Genomic DNA, 21,605 nt, shown 5'->3' with positions numbered 1-21,605 from the left:
GAGACAAAATTAATTATTTGTACTGTCATAGAGATAGAAAAGAAATAGAGGAAAGATTACCGCGTTAAGGCACCCCTGTTTTTGACCGGGAAAATTCATCCCCCCCCCCCAACGCATGTATGAAAACGGAGATGGGCCAAAGAATATAAAGCTTTATATTCTTTGGATGGGCAGAAGTTGCAACGCCATCTATCCTTCCTTTGTTTACACAAAGAATATAAAGCACATGACAGTTGATTTTCCAAAAGGCATAATGTATTTCATTTCACCGCGCGTCGATGGCGCCACGTAATCTGCCCATCTCATGTCTTCCTACATTGGCGAAAAGGGGGTTGGCACCAGGCTTGGAAATAAGGTTTATTTCTAAACTGGTCTATTTGGCCAGTGACTCCCAACTCTGGAATTATTTAAGTGGTCACGTAGACCAGTTGGTTAATAATACGGTAGATAATTTTGAATTAATAAACTAGACACTGGACTAGTGAACCCCTAGCTTTTGAATAAAAAAACTGGTCCGAACAATTAATAAACTGTTCTTTGACCCAGTGACCACCGCTTATTTCCAAGCCTGGTCGGCACTCGCGGTCAACTTCGCCAGATACAATAGTGCCTCTATTTTTTGTTACTGTGTAGTAAAACAAGTTCACCAAGAAGGCGATAATATTATTTCGTTGCCCGTGTTATAGTTAAACAGGGCTGACAAAGACTTGAGCGGAGCTTTCTAAACGAAATTGATAGTTACGTGGTTTTGCTCTAAGAAATGATTTACCTGGTTTTAGCATTATAGACTCTTGGGGGAAAGAAGGTGTTTCTGGAAAGGATAATACAACACAGAAAACAGTTTAGAAAAGGTCTCATGGGTAAAAAACCTTTTTATTAAAATCAAAAAGCCGTGGCAAGCTTTCGACCGTCCTCGCGGTCTTCGTCAGGCACACTAATTACAAAATATACAGAAAACGTCCCGACAATACGTATTTTTTACAACTGACACCAAGAATTATTTTTTAACATTCGTTAATAATTACCATGGACGTACGTTAATAATACAATACCTCTAGCAGAGGCGGTGAGCACTTAAGCGCGACAAAGGGGGACAATGAAAATCCTACATAAGCTATATTTTATAGATTTCTAATCCAAAAATTAGTTGGTAAAAAAGCTAAATTTTCATTTAAATAAGCCTAAATTTTCATTTAAATAAGGCTAAATTTTCATTTAAATAAGCCTAAATTTTCATTTAAATAAGCCTAAATTTTCATTTAAATAAGGCTAAATTTCCATTTAAATAAGGCTACATTTTCACTTAAGTCAGGCTACATTTTTATTTAAAAAGGCTTTGGATTTAAAAAAGGATAAATTTGTATTTAAATAAGGCGAAATTTGTATTTAAATAAGGCTAAATTTGTATTTAAATAAGGCTAAATTGGTATTTAAATAAGGCTAAATTAAAATACGAAATATATCTACCATAACAATTCTGATTAAATAATTTAATAGACGCTTCAATATAACCTCTGACCTTCTCTTCTGTGATCACGCGCTTTAATGTCGTCCTACCAAAGACAAAGGCGGCTGCACACATAAAGCTCGCAAGCGAATTTTGAGTGCGCGCGCATGCGAAGCATGTGCGAAAGTAGGATTTTTTTCTAATTTCGCGTTGCGTCGCTCATGTGTGCAGCCGCCTTTAGGTGGACGCACGCATAGCCTTCGCGAGCGATATTTTCGCGTGATGTTAATGATAATGTGCTCAACGTCACGCGAAGATCTCTCGCCAAGGCTGTAATAATAATAATAATAATAATCAGCTAGGCTAATTCCCAAGGCACCACCTTAGGCCTAAGTCATCAAGCGACTTTTAAAGCCATTAATTCAGGTGGCCGGGTTTTTTAACGCCAAACCGGACAAAATTCTTACTTCACACTATAGTATACTTTTCTACTATATCTCATAGTTTCGTCTCACAAGCTAGCCAAAGAATATAAAGCCCCAGGAATGGAAGGATTGATATTTTTGGCCGCGTGTTTTGGACGAACTAGAAGCTTCCGGCAAAGCAAATCAGAGTAACCGGAAACGGTTAACGCAACCCGGTCTCTCTTTAAAAACGAGAGGCGCAAAAGTTCCACTAGACGGAGCTACACCTTCCATTCCTTTGGCTTTATATTCTCTGAGCTAGCATACTTTAAGAAAACGAGTATACTTTGTACCCGCGAACTAGCATCCTTGCGACGCTCAAACTTGTACACTTCATACGCGCACACTTTGCAGTGAAGCGTTTTCGCTGACTTTCCCCGTCATTCGCTGGCGCGATATTTGAATCTAACCACGTAACGGCCGGATTTCAACTCGAGAACGGTCAGCTTTAAAATTTTAACTCAATGTTAAGGGCCTGATTTCCAACTAATCGCACCTAATTCAAAATACCTGAGATGGTTATTAATCTAAATTATAAGAGTGATTTTAAACGCTTCCCCCTTATCTCTTTTTTTATATTTTTCCTTATCTATTTTTTTCGGTTCTTTCGAGAGTGTTTCGTTACTGGCCTTGACCCGCCTGCCCTCGCCCCGCAGATTGCGTACGTTAAAATACTATAAAAGCTACTCGCGGAAAGATAGTCTAACGAATCTCAACCAAAATAGCGAGCTGGAGCTGTCCACATATTTTCCGTACCCGCCTCGACCCGCCTGCCCTCACTCCGCAGTTCGCGAACACAGTAAAATACTATAAAAGCTACTCGTGGATCCTTACGGAAAGATAGTTCAACGAATCTCAACCAAAATAGCGAGCTGGAGCTGTCCGCATATTTCCCGTACCCGCCTCGACCCGCCTGCCCTCACTCCACAGTTCGCTAATCCTTTTCAATGGGGGTGGCGGCGGCTCTCATCCATGCTCTCATGTCCCAATCTCGATCGCATAATTTCGGTCCCCGCCCGCGTGGGGCTGGCACCGAAATAAAAAGGTTTAAGCTACTGTTGCTGCGTTGCCAGTCAGAAAATTATCGATTTCAGAAAAAAATTATCGTGCGTTTGAAATTTACGGTAAATTTGAATTTTTGTGGAATATTTTTTTTTCTCAAGTTTTAGGTCAGGGTTAGAATATATGAAAAGATAATAGTTTTAAACAGTTTAGTCTTTAGTAATCAATGGAGGCATTAGCACTCATTTAGAGGGGAAAACTTTTCTTGAAAAACGCAACTGCGTTAACGAGAAAAACTCTTAAACTCTTGAATTATCGTCTGCTTAAGAGACCCTTTCTGTTTTATAAAAGCATTAACATATTCCCGCGCTTTGTTTTAAAGAGAGTTTCGTTTGTCCGAAAACAAAATACGCGTTATGCCGACTGTCCATTTGGCTGACTGCACATTTGTCCGAGTGAGAAGTCGGCCAAAATTAATGCACCCCACCCGTAGTGACCCGTTCAGTAACTTTAAAAAAGCTCAGCGCTGAGCTCAACGGTCAGCAGTTTTTAACTTTTTTTACTGAACCACCTTTTTGACTACCGGTTTTGACGTCACGTTGCCCGTCCGTTGAGCAACGAAGTCATCATTTTTCGAGTTACTCAACGGTCACGTGACGTCGCCGCACGGAGTAAGGCTAGATGCAGACTCCGCAACAGACGATATTTTATAAAATTTACAACAAGCGTAAAAAGCGTTCAACAAGATCCTACGTCGCTGGGAGTAGTGGCGTACTCCTGAAACTTCAAGCGTCTGGGAGGCAGATTTTGTGGATGGCCGTGTGAGGACGACCACCAATCCCCCGTTGGTGTGGCTGTTACACATATCTCGCCCTGATTAATCAGGTGGACAAGCGGACTGAATTTGTCCCACACGTTACAATCCTGAATAAAAAAAAAGATCCTACATCACGTTAGCAACGGTCTCAACGAATTTAGTTTTTCAGATATTTCATTGTGAGTTACTGAACGCAGCTTTGGTCTGCCATTTTTCCAAAAAATCTAAAAGGAACACGCAAAAATTTGCTCCGATCTCGATCTCGATCCGTTGATCTGTCGAAATCGGCAGATCGGTTTTGGGCGATTTCGGAGCACACGAGAGCGGGAAATGGAACACGTGAAACTTGATCGGAGCACACGAGAGCGGGAAATGGAACACGCGAAACTTGATCGGAGCACACGAGAACGGGAAATGGAACACGCGAAACTTGATTGGAGCAGATCAGAGCACGCAAATGGAACATAACATTTTTATCAGAGCGATCCAGAGCACTCGAGAGCAGTCAAATGGAAAACTCTATAAAACATTTTCAAGGAAATTGCCAAGAAATAATATTTCTTAGACCCAGGACCTGCAAGTCACGGTTTACATATAGTGCTTGTTGAAATAATGGAATGTTTTTGCAAGGATTCTATATTTTAGAAGGATAGGAAGTGATGGCGCTTTCGCACCGGGAAGAAAACGCGCGACTGCGCAGTAGCTCCTTCCAAAAATTACCCAGCCAAGGTCAAATATCGCTATGCGTGAAGGCGCCAAAGCTCATTTCGCCGGTGAACGATTTGGCCTTTAGGGTGAGTAAAAGCGGTAAAAGTGATGTCACTCTTTTGTAAAACTCCACGCTCTTCCCGTCAGGAAGTTTATACAGGGGAACATAGTCACTTCCTATCGTTCTAAAATATAGAATCCTTGGTTTTTGCAAAGCTTTAATATGTAAAAAAATCGCTACCCGGTTAAAAGGAAACACTTGTTGCATACGGTACAGGTGAAAGGTTTCCACTATTTTCACAAGCACTATATACACAGTAACTTACAGGAAACATTACTTCTTGAGTTCTTGGCGATTTCCTTGAAGTCTCTATTAACGAACAGGGATATTGCGGTTCATCTAAAACACGAAAAAAAATTGCTAATGGTGCTCTAGCGGCAATAAAATTACACCTGCGCAAACGTGGAAATTGAGGTAAGGGACAGCTTTACCAGACGTCCTATAATTTCGAGGAATTTTTTGGGGTATATTATAATTTTTAACACGTACTATAAAGCTGCCTGAATAATATAATTTTTAGTCTTTGGAATGATAATTGGACTTTGGCAATCTGGTAAGGAATTAATCTAGATGAACTCCGTTTTTTTGGGCATGATAGACTTCGTTTTTACGGCCTTTCTCCCTTTTTCAGTATAAGGTGGAAGGTTTGGCTGAATGCGTTTTGATTGTGTTACTGCACTGGTTTGACGTGTATGTTTAGCTCGAATATTGTACAACTCCTGTAGCGCCGAGACGCTAAAAAATTAAAGTTATCACCGTTTCCCGGGTAACGTGATCCCCCGCGGGACTGTTTTCATAAATTATATTAGGACCCTAAAAGCAAAGTTCCTAGAAAAAAATTATCTTATATTCTTTAAAGGGGTGTTCGGAATAGGTTTACCTCGTAGTGCTCTCAAAGGCGCTGAAACGAACCTTAGTTTGGACAGGACTCTGTATGGTAACCGATCGGAATGAAATGGCGAGGAGAAAAAACGAGAACTCAGGAGTCAGTTACCTCGTAGTGACCGCAAAGTTTCGGTTTTGGAGTCAGAAAACGGCTGTGGAATAAACTTTGGCAACGAGGAGAATGTGATATTGAGGGAATCACCTCGTAGTCGCGAAACCGTACTCCCGGCTGAAACTTGGCTTAGAGCACTGTAGGTTACCTCTCGTTCGTTATCGAGCTTAACCTTCGAATCGGCAAAGAAGATACAAGAGACGAACGGCGCTCTAACATTAAAGTACCTGATCCCCAATGACTGTTGTTCTCCTTCTTGCTTTAAAAGTCGCTTGATGACTTAGGCCTAATGTACGTGGTGGCTTGGTTATTAGCCTAGCTAATTATTATTATTATTTTCCCCATCGATTTCCTCCACGCGACATTTTGCTGACATCGAATTTCTATCACCACGCAGGGTGGCCAATTAGGTGAAATTTTGGCTTCTAAGTATTTTGCCGTAATTTGCTATGGGTAAATATGGACGATATTTAAAAAAGTAGATCAAAATTTGTGGGGAAACGAGCCGCTATAAAAAGGCAAATATTTTACTTTATATTTGTAAACGTTTTGAATGAATAGAGTTAATTGTAAAATCAAAATCATAAAGAATTTTTGTCCGGGACTGAAGGTTATATTAAAGAGAATATCCCTTCACGCTTTTGCTCCAATATAATAAGAATGCAACAATTCTTGCCAAAGAGAAATGCGCGATCAAAACCGGGAGGGTCATCCCACTTTCAGTGGCGTATGACTTTGGTGAAGCCAGGATAATTTTTCACCTTTAGACTGTTTCATTAACTTTAAGTATTATCTCTGAGCATTGTTAATTGAAAAGTATGGATTCACTTATTACGATTTTTAAACAACGGGAACGAAAGAATATTATCGCTCTTGGTGAACTTGTTTATCCCTTCCGTTACTCGCCGGAGAGTGCTATATCCAGTAAGCATAAGCTTATATTATTAATCCAAAGTGCGAGCTTGGTGTAGCAGATCCGGCCAATCAAATACTTGCGTTTTTCCAAACCTAGGTATGAAATACGTTTGGTGTCCAGTCTCCGGTCCTCCAGTCTCCACTGGAAGGTTGGGCCTCCCATCTCCAGGTCCCCAGTCTCCATCGCGACTATAGGACTCCGGTCTTAAAGGCACCATCCCGACTAGATGCCTCCAGTCTTCATAAGGTCTGAGACTGGAGACTGTAGGCCTGAGCCCCTATATGGGGGGGGGGGGACAAGAAATATGGCGTTTACTGAATAGTGGTACACGTAGATGGTTAGCTAGTAGTGCCCATAACGGCGGGAGAGAACCGTTCGACATTGAAGAGAGGTCTACGGGTAACCTCTCTGAAAAAGAAGTGGCGGAGAAAACTGGAAATCAGTCATCTCGTAGTGGTCGCAAAGGCGCGCTTACTGCTCCAAATCCCGAAGAGCAGTATCGGTTAACCTATAAAAAAAGTCTGCGGAGAAAACGGAGAAAGATAAAATGCTAATAATAAGGTTAGCTGGTAGTGCTCGTAAAGGCTCAAATCACACAGAGCAGTGATTTGAGCCTGCTGCCGTCGAAGGGGAAAATTCGGAAATGGTCTTCCCCTTTTTCGTAAAATGTTCAGCGTTAAGGCTCGTCCAATGAAATGTGTACACAACACTGCCAGGTGTGAAACTTTCTTTTTCGAAGTCGTGTATGGCCAGAAGTAATAAATAAGTGTGGCACTTTCTTATCGAAGCCGTGTATGATCAGAAGTAATAAATAAGTGTGGCACTTTCTAATCGAAGTCGTGTATGGCCAGAAGTAATATTTAACTAAAATTTATGGTTTATTACCAATTCATGATTTTCTGCTACCTGCTTAAATGGAATACGGGCATGAAATAATATTATCGCCTTCTTGGCGAACTTGTTTCATCTTACAATCCCCCAACTTTGAACAAAATTGTTTATCGGTGAGAACCACCTCGGGTCGTCTCCTTGTAAGTGGCTTTCTCGCGTTTATTTAATATCGGGATACACAGTGCCGTAACCAGGGGGGGGGGGGGCAAATCGGAAAAATAAAAAATTAAAACATAAATTTATTTTTAAGGGTTTTACGTATTATCAAGAATGTATTCATTTATAGTCAGGGTGAATGAATATGTCGAGATTATTTTTAGCGTTTCTCCAATTCCACCCGTTGGGGCCCCCGGTATGCTCCTCCGCTTTAATAAAATCAAATAATACTGCAATTTCATTGGTTCTTAAAAATCACGTTTTTTGACGCGATTAACGCTGCTGCGAGGACGCAAAAAATTAGACCGCCTCCTTCCCCCCCCCCCCTAGTCCGTCGATAGTCTCGACATATTAATTATCCCTGTGTATAAATAAATACATTCTTGGTATTATATAATTCTGATAATACATTAAACCAAATTGTACGTTCCCACATAAGTATATACTTTTGTTTACATTTCTGTTTCAGACAATCGGACTACACAATCGCTTAATTGTCTTATCTCAAAAACGATGTATAATAAGTGTACATAATCTATAAACGGGCCCGGGGAAGATTTTTTCAAACAGATTCAATTGAAACTATCTTACAGAGGTCTTTCTTTTCCCACGCAACGTCCCCAGTTACCAAGAACAATATATAATGGCTGGAGTGTTGAAAAATAAGAAAATTGCGATAGTTGGAACGTAAGTTTTTGGTTTTATTTATATCAGTTATTGACTTAATTTCCGTAGTACATTTGCGGTTAATTATATATATATATATATATATATTGTGTTATGTAGCTTAGTCAGTGGGGGCGCCAGCATATGAGCAAACTCGGAAAATATTAGATTTTGAATAACTTATTTAGATTACAGCATATTTTTTCCTGCTATCTGCTTATAACATATGTCTCGGAAGCACTTTAGATTTATCGTTTCTGAGGGAAACAGTACACGACTACACAATATGCTGTTTTAGGCTTACTATTCCGTCTTGGTAATTGTAACGATAATACTATAACCATATGTAACATAATTCCTCATAAGTATTCTAATAGCTCTATTTCTTCACTAACGGTTTGTTTCACAGATATTGCGTCATTTGTACCGTACGTAATATTTGACGTCATCGAATCTCAAATTCCGATTATGCCTTCGCACAATTAGCTCTAAGTCTGATAAACAGACGGCTATTATTTTAGTAAACAAACCGGTTTGAACAACCAAGGCTTAGGAGCTAAAATGAACTACAATATAGTGTCAAGTTCTGTTAATGTAATTAATTTGCAAATTAATGAAGTTCTCGAAGACTCGCGTTCTAAAATAAATTTGCATTGTCAAATAAAAGAAGCAAGTTTATTAGAAAAAATAGTTGAAATTCAGGTTGGGCTTTTCTGGGGCATCTACAATTAAGGTTGAAGTCTTTGCAGATTCTTTTGAGCCTAGGCCTAACTCTTCTAGGCTTGATATGGATTTTAATAACGCTGGTGGAATATCCCACTTCGACGACTTAATTGTTCCATTTTCGGAAAGCGATCACTTATTGGTCATTTTCCCAAACTACTCATTATTTAACTTCATCCGCACAAACCGAACGAGTTTATAAAATTCAATAAAGCTACATTGGGCTGACTAAAATTCCGACACCGAAAATTCCTTCTCAGTATAGAGGTTTTCCATTGGCTTAAATACAAATGTTAGTAGCCAATAGTGTGACTCCCAAAATTACTAGGAATAAAGGTACAGTGGCATACTTTATGATACTTATGAGTAATTATGTTACATATGCTATAACGCAGAGGAGCTACTAATATAGAGTAATATCGGCGTGACGTTTGTCAACGTCACCCATGCTTTTCCCTATAGAAAAAAAACTGCCCTCAAAATGGCAGCCATAGTCCAAAGCTACAGAGCGATACTATTCTATTAATGGATTTCGACGCCTAGTTAATAGGGGCAGTGCCGTAACTAGCTTTTCTTCCGCCATGTGCAAAGTTCAATTTTTGGAGCCCTTATTTTTGGGCAAATTACTAAGACAAACACAGAACGAATTGTGCAGGGAAAATAATTAAGATCTAAAATTTTATAGTACAAGTTTGTGAGAATAATGGTGGTTCTATGCATACACATTTTATATTGTTATATTAACCGAGCTCCAGGTCATTTGGCGTCTATAAATTAAAATTGTAAAGGGAAATATTTCCATTTACTAATTTCTTTGTCCTTTTTGGATATTTAGTGAATTTAGTAAATATTTGAAATTTTTAGCAAAAATCTAAGATGACAATCAGCCGCGTAGAAATTGAATTTCACAGATTTGATTATGTCTAATGCAGAACTGAATTTGTTGTGTTACCTGAATATTGTGAGTCGTAAATTACATGATATATAGAACCGGAGGTATTTGGTGTGGAACAACAACATTTCCAACATTGCCCGCCTCCTCGTATGGGTGAATTCTTGCTAAAATTGTATGGGGTCTTCTATAAACTACACGTTGAGGTTATAATCCCTTTCAAATAATTTACAATGTTTGAATTTTCAATTTTGTCTCATTTCCTAAGTAGTCGAGTTGATTTTCAGTGACGGCTTAATTTATTATTTGAAAGGCGGCCAAAATAATTGAAATTTTTCTAATGGACAAAGAATTTGAAATGTAAACTGTGACTCGCCATATTAAACTTTACGAATAATAAAAAGAGGGGCTTCTTATTTCCAAATAATCTCGACGCCACCACAGCTTCGAAAAAATAATTTTGTTTTTAACCTCGATTATGCCCCCCCCCCCCCCCCTTGGCCTCTGGGCCCTGTGCGGCCGCACCTGTCGCACGGTTCGCACCTGCCTAGTTGCGGCACTGAATAGGGGCCTACGACCTGTACGCCTACCTCAAGATACCACCACTGAGATTAGTTATGTAATCTGGTTAAAGGGAAAATAACGTCTAGTATTTCTGTCATCCCCAAAGGGCTCCAAAATTATCGACTTCCACCTATGGATTTTGCCGTTTTCGGCACTGTTTAGTGGTTTGTCGCGCCGGTAATCCCTAAAATGGTTGCCGTCTGCGGCCTTATAGGCAGAATTATTATGGTTATAGTCCCTACGAGTCTATAAAAAGTAATTAAAACATTTTTCTAATGAAGAGGCTTTGTCGGTCGAAGCTGGGCTATGCTTTTTGCTGGTGCTGGCTATCAGGTCAGTTTGTATGACGAAAAATCAGACCAAATAGCGTCAGCCCTGATCGAGATCAAGAAACAATTGGACTTCCTGGAAGCGAACGAGATCCTGAGGGGGCAACTAAACTCCCAAGATCAGTTTCAAATGATAACTCCCGCCAGCTCACTCGCAGACTGCGTTAGTGGAGCTTTCTACGTCCAAGTAAAGTCTTTTAGGCAATAATTAAAAGTCAGTTGGTTCAAGGCTGATAATTTCCTCGTGACAGGAATCTGTTTTCGAAAGAGTAGACGTCAAAAAAAGTGTTTTCGAAAAGCTTGACGCGCTGGTCAGTGACGACATCATATTAGCCAGTTCCGTGTCCTGTATTCCACCCGCGGATTTTACAGAAAATATGGTACATCGATCTCAAGTTGTTGTGGCCCATCCGGTACGTTATGAATACACCCGATATTATTTACTGAAATTTGTGAGGGCAAAATACCCCGACAGCGAGCGTTGACGCAAAAAAAAATTATTCAAGCCTATCATGGACCAATTAACTCTTTTACGCCCAGATACCCTAGTGTTGGGGTACAGTTTGTTCCTCTCAAGGCGGCCAGTTTTCTTCGATTTAAATATAATTTCCCATTTTCCCCGTCTTGTGGTTTAAATCGAGAAGTTGAGTTCTCCATCTACCGTTAACCTCGTGCACTAGCTAACCTCGATCGATTCAAATTGTAAGCTGACGTGAAACGTGAAAAGTCAATCTCTCATCATCACTTCCGGTTTAAGAAATGGATTTATCAGCTAGCTAGCGGGGATAATACCCAAGACACCACCGTAGGCCCAAGTCACCCGCTTGCTAGCGCCAGGGCCGGACTTAGAGATCCTGGGCCCATAGGCAGATAAGGAGTCTGGGCCCCCTTTTCACGCGCCGCATTTACTCTTATCCCTGGAACTAGGCTGTGCCTGAATGTCCCTGATTCAGCGTAGAAATCTGAGCTCTACGGTTATATTACTTAATAACAGCTCTTAACAATCGTCGACTAAATACGCGATAATTATACAACATTGCGATTTAAGGCTGCGTCCGTAAACTGCCAGGCAGAAATTTTGGTAATTTAAAACAAAATCTTCTACCTAGGAATTTCTCCAATATAAATTACGATTGATATTATAGATTTATGCCTTCGAATACAGTAATTACGGTCACTGGAGGGCCCCTTCCAAGGATGGGCCCCTAGGCCACGGCCTAGGCGGAAATACGGCACTGGCTAGCGCTCCGACCAAAGAAATCCACCTAAGAAGGGTCTCTAAGATTTAATTAGTCCATAGGACTAGTACATTTTTTTGCGTCTACACTAGTCATCACGGCAGTTTTGTCCAATTGAAAACCAGCCTTAAGAGCTATCTTGCCAGGTGAATCCACCTTATTACGCGCCGATGGTGGAAATGGTTCCAAGTCCCTGGACTAAACCAGAGTTTTTCCAACGTACGAGAGAGCTTATGATCGAAATTGGACAGAAACCAATGACCGTTCGAAAGCATATATACGGTTTCGTGTCTAATAGAATTCAATACAGCATACTCAACGAGTGTTGGAGACTTATACAGGTAAAAAGCTATAAATTAAATTTCCCGAATAGAGTTAAGTTGTTGTTTAATTAACATTAGGACGACGTGGTGAGCGTGGAAGACATGGAAACTGTAATGTCGGATGGTCTGGGGATGCGGTACGCTTTCATGGGTCCCTTCGAAACTGCTTACCTGAACGCCGATGGTATTTGCAAATGATTTATTTTCGTTCCCGTTTCTCATATAATGTATAAATTGTGCTAAAACGACCTTTACAACGGGCTTTCTATAAACCCTACATTTGTGGTTGTTCCCTTAAATTAGTTATTTATCTGAATCTAATAGTCAAACGCTTTATTATAAATAGGAGAAAAAATGCATGAAAAAGGCACCAAGGGTCATACCAAAATTAGCATAAGACCCAAAAGTGTGTCAGCTGTACCTTCGCGCCTATTAAAATTTCTAGTGAGACCTAGTCGCACTATATACTACATAACCTACTAGTTGGAATAGTACTAGCAACATTATATTTAGTCTATAGTCTGGCGCGATTTTATCTCTTCGATTTACTCGCCCGTAAACATACGTTCTAAAACGCCTCACTCGGCGGCGCTGGAGTACCTCGAGTTTGATGACGTATTTTCCGACCCCCTCTTCGTTTCGCTTTTTTACTTTGCAACAAACTCTCATTAACTACTATACCGTTCTGACACACTTTTGGGTCTTATGCTACTTTCGGTCATTATTTATGTTAGTTACGCTAATAGAATTAGTGGGAGAACGAGGAACCAAAAACGTTATCCTTTTAACAATTTTCCGTTGTGATTTCTCGAAATTAACGCTAATTTCCGATAGGTTGGTTGGATTATTGCAATCGGTACGCTAAAGGAATTCAGGAAGTAAGTCAGTCTTTCGGTCCCGTTCCTTTTTTTGGAGGGGAAACTGCGCAGCGGGTACAAGAAGGCCTGGAACGGAACGTACCCATGGATAAGCTGGCCGAACGACGAAGATGGAGGGACAACTGTTTAATCGCCCTTTCGAAACTTAAGAAGCAACAAGAATAAATCTAAACGAATACTTTACTTCTTTCACTACATAGAAAATTTATGATAAAAAACTAGCACGCTTAAAAATTTTTACAATAAAAATGATAAATACACTTTTTACCCTGGTTTTGAAAGGTTTTATCCGCTATCATTATCGTTCGGACATTTACCGTTTTTTAGTTTAGCGTAAATAACTCTTTGGCGTTCTGGCTTAATCCAGTGACCCGTGAACCTCAAAGACATATCGCAGTCTTTCGGTAAGGCTTCGCCGCAAGAAAACCTCCCATCGTGGAACGGCGTCTGACCAATGGACTGTCCGCATCGTCCAGTTACGAAGACATCTTCGATGGGGAATAACGGTAAAGTCTTGATGGATTGGTAAAGTTGAGTCAGTAAACCTCCGGATACGACGTACCCCGCACCAGCGGCGAAGGTTGGATGTCCTCCAGCGAAAGTATGATCTTTGCTCATGGAACCATCCTTAGTGAGTTTCATTGGTGGGCCGATAGCGTGAGTCTTAATACAACCAAATATCCTTTTTTCATCCTGCCTCGGTTCCAAGTACTTTTTCAGGTTGTCCAAATTTACGTAAATATCGTCATCAGTTTTCATTAAGTAACTGGCCCCCGGACAACTTTCGAGGGTCCATCGAATAGCTGACACGGACTTCAAGGTCAAGTTTAAATATGAATCGACGAATCTGACTTGCAAAATGTCTCGATATGAAGAAATCTCTTCCGCAATTCCTGATTCCAAATTAGGATTGTCGTCTAGAGGTTTCCCCAGCGCAAACACCAAGTGAGCCGAGTTCTTGGTCAGTTCGGAAACGCTTCCCCAAGTTGCTCTGATGGCATCCCTTCTGTCCCTGTGACCGGGAGCCGAAGCCACGAATATAAGCAAAAACGGTTTCTCATTACGAGAACACAGAGTGCTTAACGAGTCACCGCCAATAAAAGGATAATCCGTTTCACTGTAAAAGCGTTTTGCATCGAAAGGGACCAATTTTGGTCCTTTTTTGGCTGGCTCTTTGAATTCGTCAAGGTTCACTGAATGACGCGAACTCCATCTTAGAAGAGTAAATTGAGTGGTCAGAAATATTATCACTACAACGAAAGTAACGGCGTACAGTCTATTTTCCATACTAACGTTCTCCAACTTCATTTTAGCTCTCGTTTCACTAAGCTTAAAGCGAAAAATTAAAAACTAACTTTTATTTAGAAGTTTATATAAAGCGAATAAAAAACGCGTTACTTAAAATCGCCGATTCCCAAAATAACATTATTTTGCCACGTACTATCTAGAATGCCACGAAGAGAAGAATGAAAGTTTCCCTGTGACGTTTAGTCCACTTTCTAAGATGCTCTTACCGAGATGCGTACTATTGAGAGTCATCTTCCCGTGAACTTGAAAAGTAGGTCACCACCCGTCCACAGTCGAGTTTTCTTCAAAACCGGGCTAATAGCCTTCCAAAGTTTTCACCGTTAAACGTAAGCTATGTGATATTGAGGAAACATTTCTTTTATAAATAACTTTAGATAAATAATTGGTTGAGCGAAGCGAAGTCTACGACGATATTCCCAATTATTTTTATCCTGCACGTGTGGTGTAAGCATTACGAGGGGTCGGACATTCACCAAAAATGTGTACCGGATTTAACGCTGGATTTCAAGATTTTTTGTTGGATTTTGGATTTCTTAACTTTTGTCCCGGATTTCTGGATTTCTCATCGGATTTCGAGATTACACGTTGGATTTCGATATTACTCGTTGGATTTCGAGATTTCTCGTTGGATTTCCGGATTTCTTGTAGAGTTTCGGGATTTTTCGATTTATCACTGGGTTTCTCGATTTCTCACTGGGATTTCTTGATTTCTCGCTGGATTTCTCAAATTATCGCTGGATTTCGTGATTTCCCGTCGGATTTCGCAATTTCTTAATTTCACGTCGGGTTTCCAGATTTTTTTGCTGGATTTCGAGATTTTGCTGTCAGATTTCTGGATTTTTCGCTGGATTTCGAGATTTTGAAGAAATCCAAGCTGGATTTAGAATTTCTTGGAAATTGTACGGGATTTCTTTGAATATCCGACCCCTCGAAGCATTATATGTAACATAATCATAATTAACATTATATCCAAGAAGTCATTAAAGAAAATACCGTTATGCTATACTTATAACTGATCGTGTTACATATGTCGTAAGTAACATATTTTGCGATAACTATAACTCCAGTTTCTTTCGATAACTTTTAAATAAAATGTTGTATGGTAAATACAACTGTCCAAAGGAATTTTGGGAGATTCAACTTTATTCTACTTTAATATTTTTGATAAAACAAAACGTACGCGTCTATTTAAATGTTTTCGCGAAATACCAATTGTTTGGTTAAAGGGTCACACCATAATCGTTTGCATTTCTCTAGTCTTTGGAAATAGGATTGTAGAAATTCCTGAATATGATTGGCCAGTTAAGATATCAGGAGGTACGGAAAGGGAGGTTCTACCTGAAATTCGAGCAAATTTTTCAAAAAATTATGTGCCCCTTTAAGAAAGTTTTATCATCCAAGGGCCCGTTGCAAAAGTCTGCTTTGCTAGAATCGCACATGTTAAATCCTATGGGCTAGCATTTTGGCTAGGGCTTTTGCAACAGGCCCTTAGTCAACGAAAAGTTGTTTTCTAAAAACAATGGAGCTTTGAAAAATCTGTAAATATAATCAGATATTTTTTATTAATCCATAATCTTACAATCACTTTTTAAAACGCGTGGGACTAGGGCATCGGACTCGAATCCACTAATTTTTTGAGTTTGAAAGGGGCATGATTCTCCGACCTGACAAAAAGGGAGATTAAAAAGACAAAGACCACAATACAAATGCTTTTGCTGCTACAATCCTCTCATAACGGCTTCCTGAAACATCAAGATTGTTTTCCGACAATAATTAGATATTGCTAATATTATTGATTGAAGATTAAAATAATTTAAAATAATTTGAATTTCCGGCGAAATATAGCTGGAAAAAATAATGTGAAAAAATGATGAGGCCCCATCATGAGGGATTTGCTAGTCCTACGGACGGAAAGTGAGAAACAAGTCGGAGCTGAATTTTTCAAAAGATGAAAACAAATAAATTATAAAAGACTACAGTATTTGTTGTAACCAAAGATAACACAGACCTCGTACCCTAGATTCGAAATAACTGCGTCGCGCGAAGTCCATAGCGTTTACCACTTCCTGCCGGAACTCCGAAAAAAATAGCTCGATAGTTACCATGGTAACCAACTATAGATAAGACCTAGGCCAACTTGGATGACGCGCTGTTCGTGCCACAGCCGGTCATCAAACTTGGCCGTGATAGGACCAAGGATAATATAGAGAAGGATGCAAAATTGCGAGACGAGCTTCTACCTGGCTCGTGAAAGTAATTGGAGGAGAGAAGGGGTTTCGAGGGCGCTAAGTCTTGAATCTACCATGATCAGACCCCACTTCATTGACCCTTCTCTCCCAACATGTGGGAGTAAAACGTTACGGGTGGGGAACAAGAAACGCGAGTAATTTCGCATCCTTCTCTATATTATCTTTGATAGGACAATACAGTGACCGATGGAGGACAATTTTTCGGAGGTCACGTGCCGTAAGTGGGTAAATTAAGGCACCAAACCGCGTCAACCAGAAAGCTCTCAGAATTGGAATCTAGGGTACGGAGTTCTATATTATCTTTGCTGTAATGCCGCTATGGCACACAGGTCTATGTTTCTCGCGAGGGGCTAACCACGGTCAGATGGCCTGTACACCGATTACGCGTACTCAACACTGATAAAGGTACAGAATCTAAAGATTACGCGTAATCTCATTAGTACAGACAAAGGTACGGCAGTGGCGTAGCTGAGACCTCAGATGCCCCCCCTTTTTTTATGGTTAGGGGGCCCCCCCCCCCGCACCGCGGGCCCTGCGGACCATCAGCTACGCCACTGAGGTACGGGCTTGTACACCGATTACGTGGAGTGACTAGCCCCTCGGTTTCTCGGCTGTGGTTGTGGAAACTTCATAATTCAGTGGATAATTTTTTCATAAGAAATTCTCTGAATAAAGTTGATATTTTCATAGTTTCTTCCGTAGATTTTAATTTACGTCTAAAACTCTTATTTATTACGGAGGCTATGCCAATAGCGTCGCTTGAGCCACCCCAAACTTTTCTGAAGCGCCATAATTTTAGAATTTTTCCGATTCACTTTGCAAAAAGTTTCTTCAATTTCTTTTTTAAAAATGACATCAAAAACTTTATTTTGCCTGTCAAGATTACAAACCTTGTTTTTGAGGGGGGCTTTCCTGTAAGGGATACAAGATCCGTGGTTGGATCTTGTTGAATTATTTATTTCCAGTTGGTTAACTTTCATTATGCCTACTAGCGTAGTAGATATTTCAGTTTTTCTGTCACTTCAATTATATTCAATAACCAATGGCATATAAATGTCAATATTATTTATTGATGTGAAAGAACAATGTTATAAATTGCTACTATATACACTTTGAAACAATTTTACAATGTATCTTTGATCCAAAGAGTGCGGGAGACCAAAACAGTGATACATTCGTCAAAACATTCTTTTATTTTTGTTAATAATAATTTAAGATTAATGAACCAACTACAATTTAGAAAGAACGCGTTCTTTTTGAAAAATTGAAACTGAAATTGGTTCATTAATAGACGGTTAAAGGTACTGGGCAGTCAATTTTAAAATTTCAACAAGAACGCATCTCAGTCCTTTGTATCACAAGTTTAGCTCTTCATTTAAATCTAACTGTGGTAGTTGATCATCATTCCATTTAAAGTGGTAATTCTGTTCCATTTTTCTTTGTCTATCCATTTCTCTTCTGGCTTCTCTATTGCGTGCCTGAAAAAGTTTCAAATTCAAAACTAAAAATCAACCAAGGGTTTCGGTTGCTTTATAATTACCAGTAAACTAATTATCATGTTCTGAAATTGCCTAGTTTCTTCATCGGATAACACCTGGAAATCTTTTCCTTCTTCATCATCATAATACCCCGCAGTAATTATTTTTACTTCAATACGTCGTCCTAAAATAATTTTTATCTTAACAAATCCAAAAGATGTTATTATTTATTTACGCAAGTTTTCACCATTAGTGTCCAGCCCCGCTTCCTCCAGTTTTTCTTTGACTACATCCTCTAGTTTTTGTTTTTGAGATACATCCAGGTCTTTCTGCCTGAACCATTGAACTTTGTCATCTGATTTACTAGCCCCGCTATTTATCCGGCGAATACGAACTTTTACTTTGTCATCTTCCAGGGGTATCGAGAATTCAGAATTGTCATCCATTGAATCTGTATGGAAGGTTTGTAAGTACAGTAAAAAAGGACAAGTACTGGCTGTATATTGAGATTACCAGTTTCGATTGAATCTGCATTATCAATCTGGTTCTCAGGGTCTTTATCACCTTCCTCTATTAAAGAATCAGATTGTGAAATTTTCTCAGACTGTTTTTCAAAAACACCTATGGAAATTGCAATTTTGCTTTTTCCTTAACATCAACCCAATCACCAAAAAAATTTGCATTAAAGAAGGCAAGAAATACTCACGTTTAGTGTTTTCTAAGAGGGCTTTTGCAGATTCTAAGTTTTCTAGACGTTCTTTTTCACCGTCTTTAACTGAAATTATGTTTAAAAAATTTTACGTTTTTGGAGCGTTTAATAGCTAATTTAGGAACCTTACATTTCCTTTTCAAAGCACTATTAGCTAATTTGATTTTTTCGAGTCTGTCAGTAGCAGAGTTCATATCTTTCTCAGCTTGGGCCATATTATCAATTAAGCCAAATAACGTTGAAACCATTTCCTGAACGGTAACTTCTTTCTTCTTTTGGTCGATATTTTGTAATAATTCCCGGGCCTTTTTGATAGTTTCGAGTTGACTAGTTACGGTTTCTTGCAGTTTCTTCTCCTCTTTCACTAACTTATCGGATATATCTGTCGAGACTGTTTCTAGCTCTTCCAACTTGGACTTTTCTTTCAGAAGTTTTTCTAGCATTTCATTGGACATTAACTCCAGCTCTAAAAATTTATTTTTTAAATTAATTTTCAAATATGAAACTTAGCCTAATTGTTACCATTTATGCTTTCCAATTCCTCCTCGTCGTTTATATTTTCATTTAAGTTCAATTTTAAATTTTCTTTATCTATGTGGCAAAACTAAAACTTAGGCATTTGCTTTTATGCGAAAACTAATTAGTTTTACGCTTAAATATTACCTTCGTTGGCCTCTGCAGCTTCTCCATTTTCGTTTTTATCTTTGTACTCTTGAATTTTGTTCTTGATTTCCAGAATTTTTTGTTGTTTTAGTTCTTCAAGTTTTTGTTGTTGTTCCGCAATCCATTCTTGCCTTTTCTTCTCAGCTTTCTCCTTTTCCTCTATCATAGTTGTGAAGTTCTATGTTTAGAACCCTTCTTTATAGTCTATTAAATGAAATATAATACCTTCCACTCGTTTCTGGTAGCTTTCGTAACTTTCTTCAGATAAAACTGGGTTGCAAAGTATCATGTGTGGTTTCACTGAAGGTAGCGGTTTCAAATGAGGGTGACTGCAAACTTTGGCAGTGTTTATAGTAATTATGTAACGACATGTTTCGGGTTCATCCACTCTGGCTATGTAATCGCTAGCATCCATTTCACAGAAAAACTATTCAATTTGTGGAAATTGATAACACTTATTTTTCTACTAAATATAATTTTTTTTGGCATGAAAAAAACTTACTCTAACTTCAGAACTTCTAAGTGAACCAGTCAAATCGCACTTTGAACCATTAACATAGTATTGACTAAAATATCGGTTTTGTTGCAATTGACTATTACCTTCCTGAAAGAATTATTTGGTTTGGAACCAAAATAAACATTTTAAACATAAATACTTACTGAATTCAGATTTTTATTAGAATTTAGACTAGGGTCGAAGACTCCGAGGTTTAGTATAGGGCCTGTCATTTGACTTTCTAAAACAAAATATAAAATTATAAGAATTTTGTTTCAAATTATATTTAATTACAATATTTATACCTTCTATATGATATTGTCTAATAAAACGATACGCGCATACTTCGTAAGTCCACCAAGCTATTTTAAATTCAATTATTATTATTATTTCCACATAATTAAATAGACTATTTCCAATTACCTTGAGTCTGAAATGGGTGAAAATGATAATTAAAATCAGTATGTAAAATAACTTGGTAAAATCTATACCTTCAGCAAACAGGGCGCGTTGGTTAATGGACTGAGAAGTTCATTTATATCAGGAATTTCTGGGTCATTTGTTCCTGATCCATCAGTTGCTTCTTGATCTGAAGGTAATACAGGAAGCTGGCATTGATATTGCTGACCGAATTTGCTCATAACTTGCATAACTGGCGATTCATCTAGCTATAATGAAATAATTCAATGGCATATTTATACACGTTTTACATGATGCCTTTACTTACTTTACCAGCTTTAACAGGAATGCTTAAAATATCAATTTCATAGTTAATAGATTTTAACTCTTCAGCATTGAACATGGCGTATGAAACGTTGATTAGTAAAGCCAAAATAATTACAAATAAAAGACCCATAGAATTAAAATTGACGTAGCTAAAGCGCATTTTGGTTGTCATTTGCTGGGATTGAAGCGTTTTATTTTTGGTAATGGTTATAGCCATGACTTTCATTGATTATTATTTTATTTACATAGATGTACAACACTTTAACTAATTTAAATATTCATAACCTTAAGTTTTAACTTTCCAAAATTGTTACATACAACAATCATTCTCATCCATGACCGTCTCTAGCGTTTGCAGTGCGACTTTGCACCACGTAAATTATTTCTATTGGAAAACAAATGTTTAAAGTTGGTTTCCAATAGATGGAAGTAGTATGTTGTTTGTTTGCCAGAGAATGCGGGAAATTTGAGATGTTAATGTTGGGATATCAGACTTTTGCCAACTGGTAAAACTAGGGGAAAAGGAACAAATTTGCACGAGGGTTACCACCAACTAATTAGGGAATATCCTAATAAAGATTTATGATGATTATTAACGGTTTTATAGCTGTACAATTTCATTAACTTGTATTCAAATGTTGATTTTTTCTTTGAACTATATTAAACCATTACTTCATAAGTATTATTATTATAAGTACATATATTAACACTTTCTACCAGAGATAATGGTGCGGTGCATATCATTAAACTTATTTCAAAACAAATATTTAATAAACCAGAATACTTCCAATACTAGTTTAGATCTCTTTTTTATCTGTAGAAAATGTGGCATGTTTTCGATAAAAAGATATCGTAATTTGATAGTTCTTAAACCGAAATTCTGAGACATATCGCCTGGGAATTT

At 38.6% G+C, this 21,605-nt stretch overlaps 3 protein-coding genes across 3 annotated transcripts; 1 reads left to right on the top strand and 2 right to left on the bottom strand.

The window, feature by feature from the left end:
* The first annotated feature begins 8,000 nt into the window (after window positions 1-8,000).
* Window positions 8,001-13,337, top strand: LOC149922304 (lambda-crystallin homolog). Its single transcript, XM_090162958.1, has 6 exons — window positions 8,001-8,146; window positions 10,586-10,820; window positions 10,885-11,046; window positions 12,018-12,212; window positions 12,273-12,378; window positions 13,029-13,337. Exons 1-6 carry the CDS (start codon window positions 8,103-8,105, stop codon window positions 13,235-13,237), a joined length of 951 nt encoding a protein of 316 aa, XP_090019084.1. The 5' UTR covers window positions 8,001-8,102; the 3' UTR covers window positions 13,238-13,337.
* A 20-nt stretch (window positions 13,338-13,357) lies between these two features.
* Window positions 13,358-14,380, bottom strand: LOC149922303 (beta-1,3-galactosyltransferase 1-like). The gene has a single exon (XM_090162285.1). The coding sequence runs from the start codon at window positions 14,378-14,380 to the stop codon at window positions 13,358-13,360; it is 1,023 nt and encodes a 340-aa protein (XP_090018411.1).
* Window positions 14,381-17,677: 3,297 nt separating this feature from the next.
* LOC149922302 (uncharacterized) lies at window positions 17,678-21,087 on the bottom strand. The gene is made up of 15 exons (XM_090162284.1): window positions 20,703-21,087; window positions 20,467-20,643; window positions 20,399-20,405; window positions 20,281-20,337; window positions 20,140-20,216; window positions 19,982-20,083; window positions 19,705-19,906; window positions 19,480-19,638; window positions 19,339-19,407; window positions 18,947-19,282; window positions 18,814-18,882; window positions 18,621-18,728; window positions 18,355-18,558; window positions 18,170-18,291; window positions 17,678-18,107 (listed from the first exon to the last, which is right to left on the bottom strand). Exons 1-15 carry the CDS (start codon window positions 20,925-20,927, stop codon window positions 17,985-17,987), a joined length of 2,037 nt encoding a protein of 678 aa, XP_090018410.1. The 5' UTR covers window positions 20,928-21,087; the 3' UTR covers window positions 17,678-17,984.
* Between the last annotated feature and the right edge of the window lie 518 nt (window positions 21,088-21,605).

The sequence above is a fragment of the Leiobunum rupestre genome, chromosome 11, assembly GCF_980474605.1.
Source record: "Leiobunum rupestre chromosome 11, qqLeiRupe1.1.hap1, whole genome shotgun sequence".
NCBI lineage: Eukaryota > Metazoa > Arthropoda > Arachnida > Opiliones > Sclerosomatidae > Leiobunum > Leiobunum rupestre.
Note: the sequence above shows the minus strand (reverse complement) of the source record. Positions and strands in the feature narration are given on the sequence as shown.

Excerpts from the sequence above, each read along its gene's own strand:
- LOC149922302 (XM_090162284.1), bottom strand. The coding sequence starts at position 20,927 with ATGAAAGTCATGGCTATAACCATTACCAAAAATAAAACGCTTCAATCC. Across the intron at positions 20,217-20,280 it reads TAGACAATATCATATAGAAG|AAAGTCAAATGACAGGCCCT; the intron begins GTATAAATATTG and ends ATTTTGTTTTAG. Across the intron at positions 19,639-19,704 it reads CTACCAGAAACGAGTGGAAG|AGGAAAAGGAGAAAGCTGAG; the intron begins GTATTATATTTC and ends CAACTATGATAG.
- LOC149922303 (XM_090162285.1), bottom strand. The coding sequence starts at position 14,380 with ATGAAGTTGGAGAACGTTAGTATGGAAAATAGACTGTACGCCGTTACT.
- LOC149922304 (XM_090162958.1), top strand. The coding sequence starts at position 8,103 with ATGGCTGGAGTGTTGAAAAATAAGAAAATTGCGATAGTTGGAAC. Across the intron at positions 8,147-10,585 it reads AAAATTGCGATAGTTGGAAC|AGGCTTTGTCGGTCGAAGCT; the intron begins GTAAGTTTTTGG and ends TTTCTAATGAAG. Across the intron at positions 12,213-12,272 it reads AGTGTTGGAGACTTATACAG|GACGACGTGGTGAGCGTGGA; the intron begins GTAAAAAGCTAT and ends AATTAACATTAG.